Source organism: Tasmannia lanceolata, unplaced genomic scaffold (assembly GCF_043159265.1).
Source record: "Tasmannia lanceolata isolate RefF3 unplaced genomic scaffold, GAP_Taslan_0.1 ptg000008l, whole genome shotgun sequence".
NCBI classification, from domain to species: Eukaryota; Viridiplantae; Streptophyta; class Magnoliopsida; order Canellales; family Winteraceae; genus Tasmannia; species Tasmannia lanceolata.
In genome coordinates, this window is record NW_027518685.1 from 25,976,026 (window position 1) to 25,996,603 (window position 20,578).

General features: G+C 38.5%; 1 protein-coding gene across 2 annotated transcripts; it reads right to left on the reverse strand.

Annotated features, from left to right (window-relative positions):
- Positions 1–6,498: 6,498 nt before the first annotated feature.
- Positions 6,499–20,246, reverse strand: LOC143884980 (hexose carrier protein HEX6-like). Of its 2 annotated transcripts, none has more exons than XM_077388885.1 (3): positions 19,960–20,246; positions 18,533–18,855; positions 6,499–7,855 (listed from the first exon to the last, which is right to left on the reverse strand). In XM_077388885.1, exons 1-3 carry the CDS (start codon positions 20,087–20,089, stop codon positions 6,761–6,763), a joined length of 1,548 nt encoding a protein of 515 aa, XP_077245000.1. In that variant the 5' UTR covers positions 20,090–20,246; the 3' UTR covers positions 6,499–6,760. The 2 variants fall into 2 exon arrangements, with proteins under 2 accessions (XP_077245000.1, XP_077245001.1); XM_077388886.1 differs by having other exon boundaries at positions 18,533–18,863; positions 19,960–20,098.
- Positions 20,247–20,578: the final 332 nt, after the last annotated feature.

The following is a 20,578-nucleotide window of genomic DNA, read 5'->3' on the forward strand; positions in this document are numbered from 1 at the left end:
GCGAGCGACGAGGGAGGTTGAGTATGAGTCCTGCGGTGAGTGCTTAGTCCTGCACAAGGCAAGCGAGGTCAGAAGACCAGACCGGGTTTTACTCCGGACAGGCCCTTCGACACTCAAGTCAGTATGAGCAGGAGTGAAGGGGAGATGTCTTAAGAGTTTAGGGAGAGAAGGGATTTTCGCATTACCCATCAGTCTGAGCTTTAGTCCCCTATTTATAGGGAAAATCTGTTGAGGTGTCCTGGACAGGTGTCCAGGACAGGTGGCGGCCTGTGAGAGGCTGGATCTCACCTACTCTGAACAGGTGGCAGCCTGTGAGAGGCTGAGTCTCACCTACTCTGGGACAGGTGGCAGTCTGTGAGAGGCTGGGTCTCACCTACTTTGGGACAGGTGGCAGCCTGTGAGAGGCTGGATCTCACCTACTCTGAACAGGTGGCAGCCTGTGAGAGGCTGAGTCTCACCTACTCTGGGACAGGTGGCAGCCTGTGAGAGGCTGAGTCTCACCTACTCTGGGACAGGTGGCAGCCTGTGAGAGGCTGGTGTTTTCACACCCCATCAGAGATAAAAAAAATAGTGAGAGAAAGAGATAAAAGATGGGGATTACGAATGAAATCTTGTCTTTTTTAAAATATTTCATTTGGAAAAGGAAGTGACGCCTTGTTACCTCTTCTGTTTTTTAATGATTTTTTTTAAGGATCTGGGTGTTACTTTGTCAAACAAACCCACAAGTAATCCAAAGTGCATCTTCTGCTTAGGGATTGCTTCCAAGCCCCAGTGATATGTTCTGATAGCGTGGGTCCTACCAACTCAACTCAAACCCACGCATCGGGTGGAGCGCACCATTTTACAACATGTTTGGAGAAAGGAATGGTAAAGAATGATGGGGCACAACCAATTCATGTTGTCGCTCAACAAATGGACTGTTTGGATCATCCTATGGTGTGGGACATACCATACTTTCCGAAAAATATAAGGTTATAGGCCACACATCATATAAAAGAAGGTAATAGTCGAAAGTATCCGAAAATCAGGCCCAAAAACTCAAAAATGGTAAACCCAAAAATTTAGATTGGGTATAGGATTTCAGGGATAGATATTTCAGGTGGAGCGTCTTACTTTTAGTTGGAAGATGACCGTCGATCAAAGCCGATCAATCAAAGGAAACCCATGAAACCAAAGAAACAAATCAGTCTTATTCCAAGTCTTTCCCGGCTAAGGCCGTGTTCGTTTTGGATTTTGAGAATAGATTTTGAGTCCAGAAATGTTTACTGGACTCAAAATTGCGTTTAATTGTTTCAGTGTGAGGGCTACTAGCCTACTGGGTTTGGGCTTATTCAGAGAGGCCCACCTTGTTATCAAGCTTTAAAAAAAGGGGAAGTGCTATATTCGCCCTTTTTTCTTCTTGGGCCATCCACTTTAGTGTAAAAGGTAGTCATAAGTCATAAGTCGAAAGTCATAAATAAAAATTAAAATAGAGAGGAGTGGTCCAGGGCAAAAAAGGCGCGAATATATCACTTTCCTTGAAGGACCAATTACCAATGGGGGACAAACATTAGGCAAAATTATCAATAGGACCCATGCTTTTCAAAAATTATCAATAGGGGACAAAAGAGGTTTTGTCAGTAAAAGCTGGACGAAAATACCCTTTGGCATTTACAACATGTTTTGACCTTGTTTTCTCCTTCTTCCCTCTTATTTTACTTTTCCATTATCACATTTTTTATTTTTTACCCTACTAGTCATCTTCCTCCTTGTTCAGCCACCATTGTTGCTGGCAAATCTTGAAAACTTGAATGTTGAGTTCTTACCATCTATCTCTTTGTATTTAGGTTTTTTTTTTTTTTTTTTTTTTTAGGGTTTTGCACTATTTTTCATTCCTCTGTATCTGATTTATCTTGTTTAGGGTTTAAGTGATTTGTTTTTTAGGGTGAGTTCTGGACATAATGCACGAATGGCTTCAGTCACTTTTTTGGGACAAGTGGTTGTATAAGAAAAAGTTGATGTAATACATGAATGGATGGCTACACATTTTTTTATTTACTTAAAAAATAAATGTAATACATAAAGCACATTTAATGAAAACAACATCCATTTCTTTTGTTATTTCTATCACGAGCAGAATTATAATGCCATTAGAAGAGTTGCTATAGGCGGGGGGTTTTGTAGCAGAAGGTGTTTATCAACTCTCTGGAAGGGGGTTAGTAACTTTCAAAAGTAGGGTTACCAATTTTTGAATGGACTTATCAAGTGCTTGAAAATTGGCTGGAGTTTTGGAAGAGGGTTTTTAAGTCTCTAGGATTGGAGTTATCTAGTATAAAAAATGGGATCGCCAATTTCCAAATGGGGTGATCAAGTCCCTAAAAATTGGCCAAGGGTACTAGAGTTTTGGAAGGGGGTTTTCAAGTTTCTGGGATTGGGGTTATCTAGTATAAAAAATGGGGTTACCAATTTCTGAATGGGCTTATCAAGTCCTTGAAAATTGGCAGAGGGTACTGGAGTTTGGGAAGGAGGTTTTCAAGTCTCTAGGATTGGGGTTATCAAGTATCAAAATGGGGTTACTAATTTCCGAATGGGCTTATTAAGTCCTTGAAAATTGGCCGAGGGTACTATAGTTTTGGAAGGGGGTTTTCAAGTATTTAGGATTGGGGTTATCTAGTATCAAAATGGGGTTATTAATTTACGAATGGGTTTATCAAGTCCCTTAAAATTGCCCAAGGGTACTGGAGTTTTGGAAGGGGGTTTTCAAGTCTCTGGGGTTGGGGTTATCCAGTATCAAAATGGGGTTACCAAATTCCAAATGGGCTTATCAAGTCCATTATGAACACGTTTTTACTTCCTGTTTTTTTCACTCGTTCATTTTCATGTTTTTTTTTTCTTTCTACCGTACGATTCATCTTCCTCATCCTCCATTGAAAGGGAGAAGGAGAAATGCAAAACCCTAAAACAAATGAAAAACAAAACTTAGATATTGAGATAAAGATGGGAATGAACTCACGTTTCAAATTTTTGAGTTTTCCCGCCTCTAATAGTGGCTAAATGATGAAGAAGATGACTGGTAAGGTAAAAAAAAAAGTTGGAAATGAAAAAGTAAAAAAAAAAGAGGGAAAGAAGAGAGAAGAGGGAAAAGTGGAAAAGCAAAATGTGTTGCTTAAGAAAAGGGCATTTTCGTCCAACTTTTAATGACAAGACCTCTTTTGTCCCTCATTGATAATTTCTGAAAAGCATGGGTCCTGTTGATAATTCCAGCTAATTTTTGTCCCCCATTCGTAATTGATCCTTCCTTAAAAACTAGAATCAAACCTGGGTTATCAGGGTACCTCATCATTGAACGATTTTACTTGAGGGGTTTTTGCAAATGAAGTCTCCTACTTTGCTTTATTTGTAAAAATAGTCTTCAAGTTTGACAATTTACAAATCGAGTCATCGTATTTGAGTGAAATTTGCAAATGCGGCCATGCCATCAATTTATGACCAAAATACCCGTGATAGATTTTTTTGGCTCATAAAAGAACAAAATAAAACTTACATGCCTATCAAAAAAAAAAAAAAAAACTTACATAAAGATGAAAATTACCTTGTAAAAAGATCAAAATACCAGTGAAGCTTAATGATATGCTTTGATAGGGTATGTGCTAACTTTCCCAGCCCAAGACTCACTCTCTTTGAACCTGACCCATGATTTTTTTGGGGCCGGGGAGGGCGGGTCAGGTAAAAAGGGACCCAAGTTGCAATCCTAGTCATATTGCCTTCAAGTTATATTTCTCCTTGAATCTCACACTTGGAAAAATAAAAAAGTTTCTTTGATTTTTGGGTCGTTCTTTTCTTTGTGCGTTTGTGTGGACGAATATGCTCCAAGTATATGGCCATCGTGTGGGAAGGGTGTTTCAGCAATAAGTGATTGAGATCCTCTTGGATACTCTTTCACTTTTGATTAGTGTACGAGATCTTCTTTTCAAGCCGGCTGGTCATTTATGGTAAGTTCACCAAACCGTTCCATTGGGTTTTAGCTTGCACTGTGCATATATTGGTGAGCCATCAGGGGACCATAGATGTCCATTAATGAGTCCTCCCATTTTTGAGCCTGTTTCCAATCCATTTAGTAAGTGTTTTCCGTTGTCCTTTTTTTAAGGGTATCTCGTTTTAGAAGTGTTTTCCATTTAGTAAGGCCTTTGGGAGAGTTGGATTTATCTCAAAGAATTTTTGTTTGGACCAGTGGCACTTAGTAGAGACCAAAGGCTGAGATAGGGTAACCAACCACTCCCAATCCACAGGGCGCATTTAATGAGAGAACAATAGGAGATTTGGGCTTGTTAGAGAATAAGCTAAAAATTAAGATAACGGTGTTGGAAATACAGTGGTGGCACTGACGGATAAGGAGAGCGAGATGAATAAGGAGAGCGAGATGGCTGACTGTTGGGTTTTTCGCCGTAGAAAACCCACTTTAATTAAGAAGCAAATAAATATGTGGATAAGAGAAATCAAACCATAGAAAGAGAGTAATCACACAAAAGAACACGGAGATTTACGTGGAAAACCCTCCAACGAAGAGGGAAAAACCACGGGGCGAATCCGACGAAATATTCACTAATCATATAAGCAATACAACGTCTTTCTCTCAAGTTTTCACCCAAAACTTGAGACCATATAAGAAATAAGAGAGTCAAAAGGGTTACCTCATTGCAAACAACAAAATCCACTTTCTCACCAAAAATTACCCACTTCAATCTTCAAGTCGAAGAAACCCAAATCCTAGCGAAGTCTCCGTGCCATGAGAGGATCTAATGGCGCGGTGAAAATCTCCAAGAAGAACACTCCAAACGTTAGATTTCGATCCCACACAAAACCCCCAAAAAAAGAGCAACCAAAGAAACTCTACTTTCTTTCTCTTTCTTTTTCTTTTTCTTCTTCTTCTTTCTCCTCTCTTTTTCTTTCTTTTTTTCTTTCTTTCTTTCTATTTGCACTTCACGGCACACAACCCACGATTGGGTTTTCCTTTTCTCTAAACGTTTTACAAAAATGTCAACACTAACTCACCGTCTCTCCCTTTCCTTTTTCAACTAGGAAAGTATACTTTCCTATTCTAAATAGGATTCGGTGGGTGAGTGTGGGGCCTACATGAGCTGGACCCACAACACCGACGGTGTCCTCATGGTCTCAATAATAGGTCCACTTTTTGAGATAATTGGATTATAGATTTTGTTGATCCACAAATTTGCAGGTATAAAGGAACCTAGTCTAGTAAATGGCTTAGTGTTCGGCCATATGCTGCTTCGAATGGTGTGTGACATATAATATTATTAGCTAAACTGTTGTTAGCATACTCAACATGCGTGAATTCAATGTTTTTGTTATTAATCTCAACTGCTAGTGAAATATGCACCATCTTCCTTTTTAATATTACTGATTATTGAGATTTAGCATAGGCTTAAGGGAGATTGCTACATAATCTAAAGAAGTGGGTTTGTTTGTGTCTGTCTTTTACTTTTTATTTGTAATGCAGTAAAATACAGAAATCTTTACTTCCATGAGAATCACAATCTTCCTCCATTCATCATCACAAGCTTGAGCCCATCATAACTTCCCCATCTAACTCACTCTCCTTGGTTCCCTCTCCAACAATCCTCTTCCAGAACCAATGCTTCATCCATACTCCATTCATCTGTTCGATCGTTATGTTCTTAGTCTCTGTCCATAGAAAGTAGATAAATACAGTCATCACCGCTACCCATCGTCCGGAAAAGAAGAAGATGCCAGACTTAAAATGACAGAGCATAGATAGAAATGTCTGAGCAATGATGAAAATGAATAAAAAGCGCAAGGCTGGGATAGGGCAACCAATTAATTTAGTAAAGGCCTTTGGAAAATTGGATTTATGTTTGGACCGCTGGCACTTTGTAGAGACCAAGTCCGGGATAGGGCAACCAACCACTCCCAATCCACTGGGTGAATTTAATGAGAAAATAACGGAAGTTTTGGACTTGTTGGTATGCAGTTCAGCGGTCTGATTGAACCAAGGATTTACTTTGTAGGGCTCCTCAACCTTAGCTTGTATTGAGTGATAGAGAAGAGAAGGAGAAATTAGATCAAATGATCAGAATAGAAAGAAAGGAGACACAATCGTCTAAAAAATAACAGATAGGCATCGGCATAGCCACCAAATCTAGTGTTAAAGTATAAAAGACGCTCCAACAGCTTAAGCTCTTGGAGGAATTGCTTGTTCAACATGGTATGAACGAAGGTCCGGAGTTCAAAACTCCTTGATATAAAAAATCCACACGTAATTGCCAACCCAAAAGACGGGTCACATGTGCCATGTGTAGGCCATCCCTTAAAAGAGGAGCCACACATGAGGGGGAGTGTTAAAGTTAAAAAGATGCCATCTCCAACATCTTAAGCTTTTGGACTAGCTGGTTGTTTCACAGCTAGGGCTCCGGCAAGTTACCCATCCCATTTCTAAATATCAGTGAAAGCCATAACCCATCAAAAAAATATATATCAGTGAAAGCAGGAACACAAACCAGCTTGATAATTCATCCATAATGACTGCAAACATCTTCGAAATTTCGGTTTCGGTGAGGAATGAAACGCATTCCGAAACCGAAATTTGAAACCATGATTGATACTTAGCTGGGCTTTAACAGAGATAGTTACATAATCCGAAGAAGTGGGTTTCTTTGTGTTTATCTTCTACCTTTTACTTGTAATGCAGTGAAATACAAAAATCTTTACTTCCATGATAATCACAATCTTCCTCCATTCATCATCACAGGCTTGATCCCATCACAACTGCCACATCTAACTTCCTCTCCTTGTTTCCCTCTCCAACAAACCTTTTCCAGAACCAATGCTCCATCCATACTCGATTCATCTGTTCGATCGGTATGTTCTTAGTCTCTGGCAATAAAAAGTAGATAAATACAGTCATCACCGCTACCCATCCTCCGAAAAAGAAGAAGATGCCAGACTTAAAATGACAGAGCATAGATAGAAATGTCTGAGCAATGATGAAAATGAATAAAAAGCCCACTGCCACTACTATACTCTGCCCGATTGATCTGATCTCCAACTGGAAAATTTCACTTGGAACCAACCAACCCACTGGCCCCCAAGACCACCCAAAGCCAACAATATATATACAGATCAAAACCAAAACCAAATAAGCATAGCCTGTACTCAAACCACCATGATCACCGAGCTTCACCGCCAGTATTCCTCCAACCATCAATTGTGAAATGAACATAAGAATTCCTCCAACCATAAACATAACCCGTCGCCCCAATCTATCTACAATCATCATCGTCGGGATGCCTGCAATGGTTCCCACAAGTCCAATCACCACAACTGACATGAGCGAACCACTCTCTCCAAGACCGATTGCTCGAAATAAAAGCGGTGCGTAGAAGGAAACAACATTGATTCCTGTCACTTGTTGGAAGAATGGGATTGCAATTGCCATTACTAGCTGAGGTCTGTACTTCCGTTCCATGATTTTTCTGAATGGGTGGTCTATAGTTTTTGAAACCACACTAGCGTTTATGAGATCATCAAACTCTGCTTGGACATCTGTAGTGCCTCTAATCTTCTGTAGCATTGCCATGGCTTTGTTGTGATCATTGTTTTGTGTGATGAGGCTGTTTGGAGTTTCCGGAAGTAAAATGGCGCCTAGAGTTAAGATTAAAGCTGGAACTGCAGCCATCATAAGAGAGATTCGCCACCCCCAATCTCCTTCGATCTTTTCGGTTCCGAAGTTGATGAGGTTTGCTGAAAGAACTCCGATGCTGATAAAGACGTGGAACCCGGTGTCGATTCCTCCTCTATATTGTGGAGGAGCCATCTCTGATAGATACAATGGGACTGACTGCAAAATGAAGATGGATCATATGGATGAGATATAGGAGAAAAACTAAAGTGTGGAATTGAGAGTTGTGTGATGACTCAGTTAGGAGAATTTGTATCATCTGGGATCCTTTCTACGTACACCCTTTTCTTCTTAGATACTGTATCTAGGGATAGGGTTAGTGTTTGTACTCTCCATTGTAATATATTTTTATCTTAATACAATGGTAAGGGCTTGCCAAACCCCAGCTTACCACCAATCAAACAAACAAAAGGTGTGGTTTCTAACATGTGGATATTGAACAGCCGTGTTTGAGGTCGCCATATGGACGGTCTAGATTGTCTTGTCACACAAGCCTAGATGTATCCATTGGAATACTCCCAAGATCAATAGGAAACACCACAATTGATAACAGTTGCACAAGGGGTGCAACTTCGGTCAGTCTTAACCCGAACATGACGGATTCAACCCGATTTCAACTCTAGTTGGGTTTAGTTAGGGTTGAGAAATCCAGCCCGATTTAATTTCGGGTTGGGTTAGGGTTTAGCCCTTGGGCAACCCGACCCATCTGAAGCTGACAAAGTACCCCTAATTTTATTGCATTAATTTTTACAATCTTAGAATTATGGTTTTTTTTTTCTTTTTGCTCGGGCCAACCCAAACCTAATTTGACCCAGCTCAGCTCGCCCGGTTTATTAAGTTAGACGGGTTGGGTTAAGGCTGAGAGATTTAAAGACGGGTTGGGTCAGGTTAAGGTTGAGGCTTTGATTCCTAGGGATGGCCTCAACCCAACCCAACTGGGCCCGAATTGCACCCTTAATCGCCACAACACCTCAATTGTTAGATCGGCTGTTTTAATCAGCCAATATATCAATATGTAATACACGGCTCAAAAGCTTTTGAGCTTCCCACATGGTTCACGTTGCCTTAATAAGGAAACCTACACAATTCTTTCATATTGTGTAGATATTTTTTACATCAACTTAGTGGAATTTATGGGTGGTTGTTTTAGCCTTAGGCTTTGCTTTTGTTGTCTCTTGTCTTGTGGCCATTTTATTTTTCTTGTACAACCAACTGCAAAGTTGGCAAGCAATTTTGTCAGAACTAACAAGTTACTAAGCTTTAAAAAAAGGAATTTGCTAGGCAATTTTGTCGAAAGACAGTTTGTTGGCCGACTTTTGCAGGTGAGAACAGCCACCTTAGAATTTTTGACGGTGATTAGACAATGAGTGCAAGTGTTTCAAATTTTTTGAGTATCAGCCCTTCAAAACCGGGGACCTTGAAAGTTCCAGACCAATATAATCATACTCAACTCAACTCAACTCAACTCAACTCAACTCAACAAAGCCTTTGTCCCAAATTAGTTGAGATCGGCTAATTGAATCCTTTAGAAAAAATTCTGCCCAGACCAATATAATCATAAAACTCCAAAATCCAAAACATTATTTTTAATGCAATTAAACCTCAATGCAGACCTAGGTGGTCCTCAAAATATAATGAAGACAAGAAAAAATAGCAATAAACAAGATGAGGGCACCCTTGCCTAACCTAACAGCCACCTTAGAATTTTTTACGGTGATTAGACAATGAGTGCAAGTGTTTCAAATTTTTTGAGTATCAGCCCTTCAAAACCGGGGACCTTGAAAGTTCCAGACCAATATAAACATACTCAACTCAACTCAACTCAACAATGCCTTTGTCCCAAATTAGTTGAGATCGGCTAATTGAATCCTTTAGAAAAAATTCTGAAGAAGGTGAAAGGAATCTACTCGGCTCTAATCCAGACCAATATAATCATAAAACTCCAAAATCCAAAACATTATTTTAATGCAATTAAACCTCAATGCAGACCTAGGTGGTCCTCAAAATATAATGAAGACAAGAAAAAATAGCAATAAACAAGATGAGGGCACCCTTGCCTAACCTAACAGCTAGCCACCTTAGAATTTTTGACGGTGATTAGACAATGAGTGCAAGTGTTTCAAATTTTTTGAGTATCAGCCCTTCAAAACCGGGGACCTTGAAAGTTCCAGACCAATATAATCATACTCAACTCAACTCAACTCAACTCAACTCAACAAAGCCTTTGTCCCAAATTAGTTGAGATCGGCTAATTGAATCCCTTAGAAAAAATTCTAAAGAAGGTGAAAGGAATCTACTCGGCTCTAATCCAGACCAATATAATCATAAAACTCCAAAATCCAAAACATTATTTTTAATGCAATTAAACCTCAATGCAGACCTAGGTGGTCCTCAAAATATAATGAAGACAAGAAAAAATAGCAATAAACAAGATGAGGGCACCCTTGCCTAACCTAACCAAGGAAGAGATGATCAGAACGAAATCAAAACATTCACGCAAACCTATACAGAGAGAAGGGATGAAATCCAAAACGGAGAAAAAGACCCCACACAACCCTAGCCCGCTACAAAGAAGCACCAAACCCTCTAGTTGCCAACATAACCAAGAACACGAGGGACGGTCTAAGTGGAATTCCTCTCCCTAGCAAACCATATTAGGCCGATCATGGGTCCGTTTGGATGCACCAAAATGTGGGAAGTAAAAGTAAAAGTGCACCTTTTCCGTTTTCCAATTTTATTTGGTTGTCATTCTAGATTGGAAATAAAATCAAGAGAAAAAGGAAAGTAAAGGCATGGGAATCCTTATTTCTTTCCCGCCACTTATCTATTAGACTATTAGTAGCGTCCAAACAGACCCTCAAACTTAGTTAGCAAAATGTGATACTGATACAGCAACAAAAAACAAGACAGATCTCGAATCAAATTGTTTGTCTCATGGTATATCTCAGTATAGATGATGATACCAGGGATCTGTATTTGTTTATAAACTCTCCCGGCGGATGGGTAATACCAGGAATAGCTATTTATGATACTATGCAATTTGTGCCACCAGACGTACATACAATATGCATGGGATTAGCCGCTTCAATGGGATCTTTTCTCCTAGTCGGAGGAGAAATTACCAAACGTCTAGCATTCCCTCACGCTTGGCGCCAATGAGTTTTTTTTATTTGAGAAAAAAAAAGAAAGACTATGCCTTCGCCATATGGAATATGAATAATAAGTAATAATAGCATGGCACTCCGAAAAATTCGTGTTTAATACATAATTGGTTCAAAAAATATAGTAAAAATGGTCAAATAAACGAAGCAAGAAAAAACATGTTTAATACGCTTAAAAAAATTCATTTATAAGACATAGCAGAGGTAATGTTGAATTCTTTTCTTCTTCTTTTTGCCGTAAAAGTTTTAAATTGCAAATCTAAAAATGCGTTTTTTTTTAAATGAAAAAAAAAAAAAAAAAAAAAAAAAAAACACAATTTGAAATGAAGTTAACTATGATCCTAATCAGTTTTCAAATCAAGTTGTTACCCCGTATATAATATTATCTTTGGCTTGCACTTGGTGGTTTTGAGAATATCCTCATCTTCCTCCTCTACTTGGACTGTCAATGTCGTATCTATAAGATCCTGGTTTGTTAGCAATGCCATACTGAAATTTTCTTCCATTATCCTAGAAGATATTTTTTAGATTTTAGAATCGAGGTTTTTTAATCCCATAGTCAAATGGCTGTTCTCCGGGAGGGAGAACTAGGACTGGAATGTTTAGTTATCCTCTGCTGAATGGAACTTCCAAATGCAAATGATTCAAGATCTCTGGTAATAAGTGGAGCATGGGCGTGAAATTGACTGAAAATTTGAGAACCATAACATGGAAAACTCTTAGAAACATCTTGGTTTTACATACCTTGATCCAGAAGGGCTGATACTCTATGAGGAGATTTACGGTCATCCAAAAATTTGAAGGCAATACTGTGATAACTTGAAATAATTATCTTTAACGTTTGATCACCATGGCTTTGGATCCAAATATTGTATAGAATAGATTTTGGGCAGTTATATTAAAACAACTCCCCCTCTCCCCCGAGGAGATTTACGGTCATTCAAAAATTAGAAGGCAATACTGTGATAATTTGAACAGCAAAGTGTATCTGAGCTCGAGCGAGATAAGCTTATTGTGAACGCCCGAAATTTTATTCCAAAAATACCCCTACTTAAAATTCCGTACCCTTTGAAAGAGGAGGGTGTTTTTGTCTTTTGAAAACCCATTAGAGTTAGGGAGAAAGCTATAAATACATCATTTAGGGTTCTGCGGAACATAACTCCAACCCTAATTGTTTCTGCAGCCATAGAAGAGAAAGAGAAGCAAATCGAAGGAGACGAAGATCGAGGTCAAGAAATCGGAGATGCGAATCGAGGTAAGAAATTAAACCCTCATTTATAATCCGTAGGTGTAATGAAAGAAAACTAAAACAAGAAATCGAAGGATTGAGAATAAGATTAAGACGTCGGGATGATATATGATGATCTAAAGGATGTCCTAAAAGCTTTGATTAATTTTTGTAATTAGATCTATCGAGCGTGGAATGGAATTAGATGGATTCCTCTCCTCAATACGAGTCCAACGGATCCAACCACATGCGAATCAGATGTCAAACAAAGGAGATATGGCCGTTTTAGTGATAAAAACGGTGAAAATTGCATTTTTTGAGAAATCTAAGTCCGCGCATGGGGCGGACGTCCGGAAAAATGACAGACGTCCGTGTATACCAAGTTTGGCAACAGATGGATCCGCGGACGTCCGGAATTCTAGGACGTCCGGCGCGACAATTTTTTCCCAAACTTTAGAAATTCATAACTTATTCGTTTCTTATTCGTTTTCAACACTCTTATACTCTACGGATATGCCCGGAATGAGTACTTTCTGTGAAAAATAGATTCAAAAACTTTTGAAGACTCTTAAATGATGATATCACCAAAATACTAAAAATTACCATAGGATGGGTTACTGTCTTATGGTAGTAAAAGGATATATATGCCTTATAGGACTGATATTAATAATAGAACTTATGGAGAATATGGATAATATTGATTGTAGGTGACCAAGGTGTTCTGTGAAAATGATTTCGAACTACAATCGAGGAGAGTAATAAAGTACTATACTGATGGGTTATCCCAAACCCTTTTTGACAATATTATCTTTGTTCACATGCTTTACTGTTTTGAATACCAATTCAAATTATTGATTATTGTACCCAATTGAAATGGTTATGCCAAACTCTTTTTGACAATATTCTCTTTATTCACATGCTTTACTGTTTTGAAAACCAATTCAAATTATTGATTATTGTACCCTATTGAATACTCAAAACCATGATACCTTATAGATTGAGACTGTACACCCATTATGTACTTTTTGAACCACATGCTATTGAATACCTAACCTTCTGATTATCGAATCGGTTTTTCTTGAGATGCTAGTTTATTTCTGAACCCTTAGCCAATGGGGGAATGCATAATCCCTTTGGCACTTAGACACCACTGGCCAGTGTAATTACTGTCATATAGTAGACAAATATCGAATCAATAAACATAGCACTATCGATGTCTCAAGAAACTCTGACTATTGAAACTCCGACCCCCTATCGAATATTGAAATTGAATAATGCCTTACTTCTGAAATTGATGCCCATTGAATTACCGATTATTATTACCATTGAATGCCTTACCGTCTTTTGATTAATTTTGCTTTGGATGCCATATCTATTAGTGTATCTTTCTTATTACTTCACATGAGCGCGTTTAGCTCACCCTTATATAACAATTTCAGATCATGAGGCGTGATTTCCAACTTGACGTTGGAGCAGCGAGGGAGGATTATCTGGAGATTTCTTTATTTGCTTTCTTAGGTTACTAGTGAGTTTTAGAGAGCTTTAGACTCATTTAATTTATTTTTATTTTTGGGCATGGGGATGAGAGAAATTGAATATGGATTGTAATGGATTTATTTATTTTGAGGTTGGATAGTCATTTGAATTTAGTTTATTTGAGCATGATTCTGTTATTGCTAGCCTTGCATGCTTGTGAAGGCGACTTTGCAGGTATGTGGCGCTGTCACACCCCTAGGCCTTGTGATTGTAAATTAATATGTTTGTGAGTGGCTTGGGGCGTGACACTTATCTGAGCTCGAGCTCAAAAACTCACGTGGGCCAAATTTTTTGGGGTGATCCAAAGCATTCATTTGAAAGGCCCTTACATTGATAGGGTGCCCACAAAAAATCAGGTCCATAGGATCATCCTAACCCTTCCATTTGTGACGGAAAATATGAGCAGATTTGTGGAGAAACAGTATCTGTCCATTTTTCCCTCAACTTTTGGATGGGTTAGGATGATCCTATGGACCTGATTTTGGAATAAAACTTGGCTCCAAACGGGTTATAGGAAGTTCCTCCAGACCCCTTGCTAATAGTGTAATAGCAAGGGGTGTGGAAATATCAATTCCTTTTGAAAATAAAAAGTATCCATGGATTTGATATTTCCACACCCCCTGCTATTATAGGGGCTGGAGGAACTTCCTCCAGACCGGTATGTAGTCATGTTTTGTTCTGATTTTTGGTACACACCCTATCCATATAAGGGCCTTTCAAATGAATGCTTCAGATTATGCCAAAAATGTGAGCCCACATGAGTTTTTGACGCTCGAGCTCAGATAAGCTATTTGAGCTCGAGCCCAGAAACACTTTCCTCTAATTTGAAATAGTTACCCTTAACTTTTGCTCACCATAGCTTTCAATTTAAATAGGGAAATGTTATCAGCACTATCGTATTTTGATGAGGGCACTCCTCACTTTATTAAGAGTACGGTATGGCCCGCACCATAGGATGATCCAAACCGTCCATTAGATGGGCCACAGCCTAATTAAATAGGCTGTGCCCCAATAATCATTTCCATAGGTTGATCCTAACCCTCCGATCTATAGAGGGTTAGAACCTATGGAAATGATTTTTGGGGCACAACCTATTTAGGCTGTGGCCCATCTAATGGACGGTTGGATCATCCTATGGTGCGGGCCATACTGTACTTTTAATAGAGTGAGGAGTGCCCTCATCAAAATACAGTAGTGCTGATAACATTTCCCTTTAAATATTGTATTAGATTAGATTTTGGGCACCCCTCGATTCCACAACATGTAAACACTACTCCAAACCGGTCTCTCTCCAACATGAACGATTGATGGGAACAACTATTAATTTGTTTAAATCTTTGAGCAATGTTTTCAAAATGAACAGTACGGCCCACACCATAGAATGATCCAAACTGTCCATTTGATGGGCCACTTGCAAATAGGTTGTGCCCCCTAAAAACATTTCCATTGGATGATCCTAGCCCTCCAATCTAAAGAGAAACTGTGTATTATGGAAACCGGCATAGATCAGAGGGTTGTGATCATCCTATGGAAATGGTTTTGGGGGCACAACCTATTTACGTTGTGGTCCATCAAATGCACAGCTTGGATCATCCTATGCTGTGGACCGTATACTTCATTTTGAAAAATATGGGTGGGATCTTGTTCAAAGATTTCAACAAATTAATTGTGAGGCCCACCACGGTTCATGCGAGAGAGACCGGTTTGGAGTAGTGTTGCATCGGTTGTAGACTAGAAGGGGAATTTTATCCTAGAAGAGTGGAAGATATCACTGCCCTATATCAATTTTGGGCTACTTGAGATGAGACGTCTATCCATAAGTTTTTCTTCCATCCATTGGCCAGATTAAATTTTACAACAATGGGGTTGGTTACTTTATATTTTCTTCTTCTTATTTTATCCTTATTTTTCTTGCTAGATGTTTAGAGTTTTTTCCGACATTTTTTCCCTCATTCTCCTATTATTAAGTGTTCTTTAAAAATTTCCCATTCCCTTTTTCCCTCTCGTTTTCTTTTTTCCTTCTTTCTTTCTTTCTTTCTTTCTTTCTTTCTTTATCCATCAACTTCTCTTGCTTCCTCTTGCTTGATCTTGGGAGTTTTTTATACTGTTTTTTTGTCTTCCTCTTCCCTGGAAAAAAACCCATCAATCAAGTTTCAAAAGAAAATCACAGAAACAGAGGGCCTTGGAGAGTTGTAAAGGATAATCGAATACCAGAAAAGGAGAGAAACTAAGGATTATAAATGAAGAGAAATGAAGGGGTCTTACGTATTTGTTTTAAAAATGAGTATTTAAGGCTTTTTACAAACAAAGCTCGGTGAATTAGTAGGTTTTTTTTTTTTTTTCTAAAGAGTGCTGCTAAGCGAGAGTGGAACCGAACATATCTTTGCATGTCACATTGCAAGGGAGGGCAGTTTTGCCATTTTAATAAAAAGCAAAAAATAAGTTGTTGTCAACGTGTCAGCCACCTCCACACTGAAGTTTCCAAATCGGTTTCCACATCATGTTTCTTTGAGGGCTAAATAAAATCCTACTAATGAAGTTTTTTTCGTTATTCTTTAGGGCTGCCAGGAAACGATATTTCGTTTGGAAAAGGAATTTTTGCTAATGGGGGACATCAAAATACGAGAATTGCCAACGGGGGACACACTTTTGAAACATTGTTAAAGAGGGTTGATAACCCCCTTTTGAGAGTTTGATAACCCCATTCATAGGGTTGATAACCCCCCTTTTGAGACTTGATAACCCCATTTCGTCCCTCTCTAACAATTTTTCAAAAGTGTGTCCCCATTGGCAATTCTCGTATTTTGATGTCACCCTTTGGCAATTTTTCCTTTGGAAAATAAATACAATGTGGTGTGACACATGCACAAGAAGACAAAGTGAGCTGGAATCCCTGCAAAAGGTGAAAAACAATGGAAATGATGGAGCGCTTTTGGATTCGCTGATTTTAGAATCTTGGATTTCCTCCAAATCATATGTGGGAGACAAGAGAATAAGGAAACCAGCCGTCATTGGATGTCAGAGAGATTACTAAAACATGTATTCCTTACTTAAAATCCAAGATTCTAAAGAAAGGTAAAGCAGTCGATCTCCTTCTTCTCTCGTCTCCCAACTACAATTTTAAGGAAATCCAAGATTCTAAAATCTCTCTCGTCTCCCACAACTACAATTTTGAGGAAATCTAAGATTCTAAAATCTGCGTATCAAAACGGCCTGAAGAAATCGTCGTCAATTCCACTTTCCCCTTTATTTTCCAAGAAATACCCTTTTAGAAGTGCTTTCTTTTTCTTTTGGGCAGTAGCAAAATTGGATTTCGTTTGGAAGATAAAGACGAAACTATATGTTATGATAAGTGCGCTAGAAGACGAGGGAGAGATCCAATCCCCACCATTCAGAAAAGAGCGGCAGTCATTCTCACAGCCTTTGTGTTACAATGGTGAAGTGTTTTCCTTCCTTTTTAAAAACCATATACTTTCGCAACTTGGTTGTTTGGATAAAGTTGCTTTGACTACTCTGTAGATGGTCCAATCGTGTTTTAGTCGGTATATGGTCCTATCGTGTATTAATATTTTTTGGTTTGGGTGTCTTTTCTTCGATTGGAGGATGATTTGACCTTCTCTATACAATAAGAAAAAATGAGATGCTAGCATCCCTAATTTAAGGGCTGTAATATCCTTCCCATTGTAATCTTTAGTAGAATTTAGGTGTTTGAATAGAGGACATTGACAAAAGTACTCATGCTGTTTGAATAGAGTTTAGCTTATTATGAAACCTTCCCATCTTAAAGATTACTTTTCTTAGTTTTTCTTTCCTTAACAGCTAAGAGTCGTAGTATTTTAGAAAGTCTATTTTTATTGATTTTTATTGAGGAATGCTAAACTCAGAGGAACCCTTGCAAAAAAGGATAGAAGGGCTCTCACATTGTCAATATCTATATATGACACTTATAATATTGCAATTTTTTGTGCCATCATAAATGGATATTGACCAATGGGAAAGCCCTTCTCACCCTTTTTTTGGAAGGGCTCTAGTGAGATTAGCATTCCTCATTTTTATTAGGATTCTTTAAGAGTTAGTATTTTAGAAAGTTTGTTTTTATTAGGTTTCTTTAAGAATCTTTCCTTAATAGCTAGAATTCCTACATGTAATGTGACTCTTATTCCTTTATAAAAGGATGAAGTGGACGAGATGTGGAGGAGTTTAATTGAATTCTTGATTATACGTTTTGCACACTTGAGTTATTCTCTCCTAGTTATGGTTTCACAAAAAGAACAATATATTAGAGTTGTGGTTATTGGATTGTGTTCTTCGATTGCAATTCTTATTCCTTATTGCAGAGCATATTCTTTCCTTCGGTTGAAGAAGAAGTTTGGTTGAGACGTTTGCATGGATTCGTAATGGCTACAGAGTATCTTTATGTCAATTCTAAATGGAATACTTTTTTCATAGTTGCCAAACATGCCCTATATATATATATATATATATATATATATATATATATAAGAACGTGAAAACAAAGAACTATTAAGATAAAGCGAAAAAAGGGACCTTGATATGGTAGAATATTATGTTTGTACGTAGTTTTAATTAGTGCAATTATAATAAAGGGTTCATTAATAAATCTCAAATAAATTTTTACAGTAAAGATATGACTGATGGATTTGCTAGCCAGTTTCACGGAAAGCCATTTCCCCATGCATGTGAGAATAGCCACACAGGTTGACTATGTGGCAAATTTTGTCTTATTCATTTAATTCATATGAGGTGGCTGTTCTCATGTGCCAAACTCAGCTGCCAAATGGCTTTCTTTGTTTCTTTGTATCGTTCGATCTTCTCGATCGTTGCGGTTCTCCTACGTTTCTTTTCTCCATTAATTCAATTATTTACGATATTAAAAAAAAAATAGTCTACCTGATTTGCAAATCCGACCCCTACTCCGAGCAAAATACGGCCAACGATAAGCATATAGACATTGAGTGCAGCTCCTCCAAGAGCTGCACCGGCTAGAAAAGCAGCACCTCCGGCGAGCATAGATGGCCTGCGTCCAAAGGCACGTGTGACCCACGAGGCGAAGAAAGTGGCTACGAGGCCAGCGATATAGAGAGACGACGTGAACATAGTAAGGAGCTGGCTATCGAATTTGCAGTAGTTGCTGATTTTTGAATCCTCTTTCACTTTGATGTACACTTCTGGGAAGAACTTCCTTAGAAATGGCTCCATGGAAGTGACACCACCTTCATATCTTTTATTTAAAATTCAATGAAAACTGTTTGGAAACTTGTAAGAGAAGCAAACCTTATTTCAGGAAATAATTTTTGGGGAAGGGAATTTGATATCAAAAGGTTTAAAAAAAATAATTCATGGAATTTTAGTTTATCAATTGGTGAGAGATGACTAGGGAGGTGAACCATGGCAAACCGTTCCAAAGGAATACCCCTGCTACCTAAGACGCTACGAAAGATCGGAACATGCTCCCATCAAGCTAGTCGATTATGTAACTGAAGAGTTATTGAGCAATTTGAACTCCTAGGCTTAGTGCTCTGTTTATTTGTCCATCCCAAATTTGGGATCTCCTTCTCTTATGTTTCCGAGTTAGGGATGACGTCTAGTTCCCATGAATATAACAAATTTCATTTTATCTAACAGACCAGTAGGGGTCCCCGTCAAAACCGAGCTTGCCTATAAGGAAAAATTGGAAGAGGTCTAACTATAGAGGGCATGAGTGAGAATAGAGTGAGAAAAGGCTGAAAAAACAATGAAAAGAAAAACTCTAATCAAAATAAAATTTATTTTCCCTAGCTCTCCTAGGTCATACAATCTACTACCCTCGCTAGTCTTCTCTCCACTTGAGGAACTAATATTCATGGTTGCCAAACGTGGCTAAGGATTTTAAATTTCAAAAAGCAGTATTGAAATAAGGGGAATGATATCACCACTACCATATTTTGATGATCGCGCTCCTCACATTATTAAAAAGTACTATATGGCCCGCACCATAGGATGATCCAAACCATCCATTAGATGGGCCACAGCCTAATTAAATAGGTTGTGCCCCAAAAATCATTTCCATAGGCTGATCCTATCTCTCCGATCTATAGAGGGACCGAATATTAGAGGGTTGATCCTAACCCTCTCCCATCTAATGGACGGTTTGGATCATACTATGGTGCAGGCCATACCGTACTTTTTAGTAAAGTGAGGAGTGCCATCATCCAAAATACGGTTGTGGTGATATCATTTCCCTTGAAAAATGGGAATAAAAGCATTAACGGAACAGATGTAACTTGTGAGGATATATAAGAAGGAAATATGACAAGAACAAAAGGATCGGTAATGACCTGAAATTCCGATGTCATAACCAAAGAGGACTCCTCCCATGGCAGCCATCATGCAAGAGAGGATCACAAAGGTGGTCATTCTGCCATTGTAACGCTCGGTCTCGCTCTTTGCGGCAAGTCCAATCGCCATGGTTTCCGGTCAGCTCGGCTCTGTGAGAGACTATAAGACTTGAAGAAAACCCATAACCAAATGAGGTTGGGTTTTCCACCCTCTTCTGATCAGATCATATAAAGGTTAATGGAGATATATATTTATATGTACCCACCACCGAACGGAAAAAATTGTGTGAGATGGAGAAGAAGACGGAAAAATTTTGTCAGCATAAAATACCACCATGGAACGGTGAATGTGCCATAATTTTTTACCAAAATGCCCATGGTAGATTGTTTTGACTAATAAAAAAACCAAAATGTCCAAAGTGACTCAGACTTTGTAGGGATAGAGATAATAAAAAAAAAGTGAGAGAAAGAGATGAAAGATGGGGATTACAAATGAAATCTTGTCTTTTTTAAAATATTTCATTTGGCATAGGAAGTGACACATTGTTACCTCTTCTTTCTTTCTATTTTTATGATTTTTTTAAGGATTTGGGTGTTACTTTGTCAAACAAACACACAA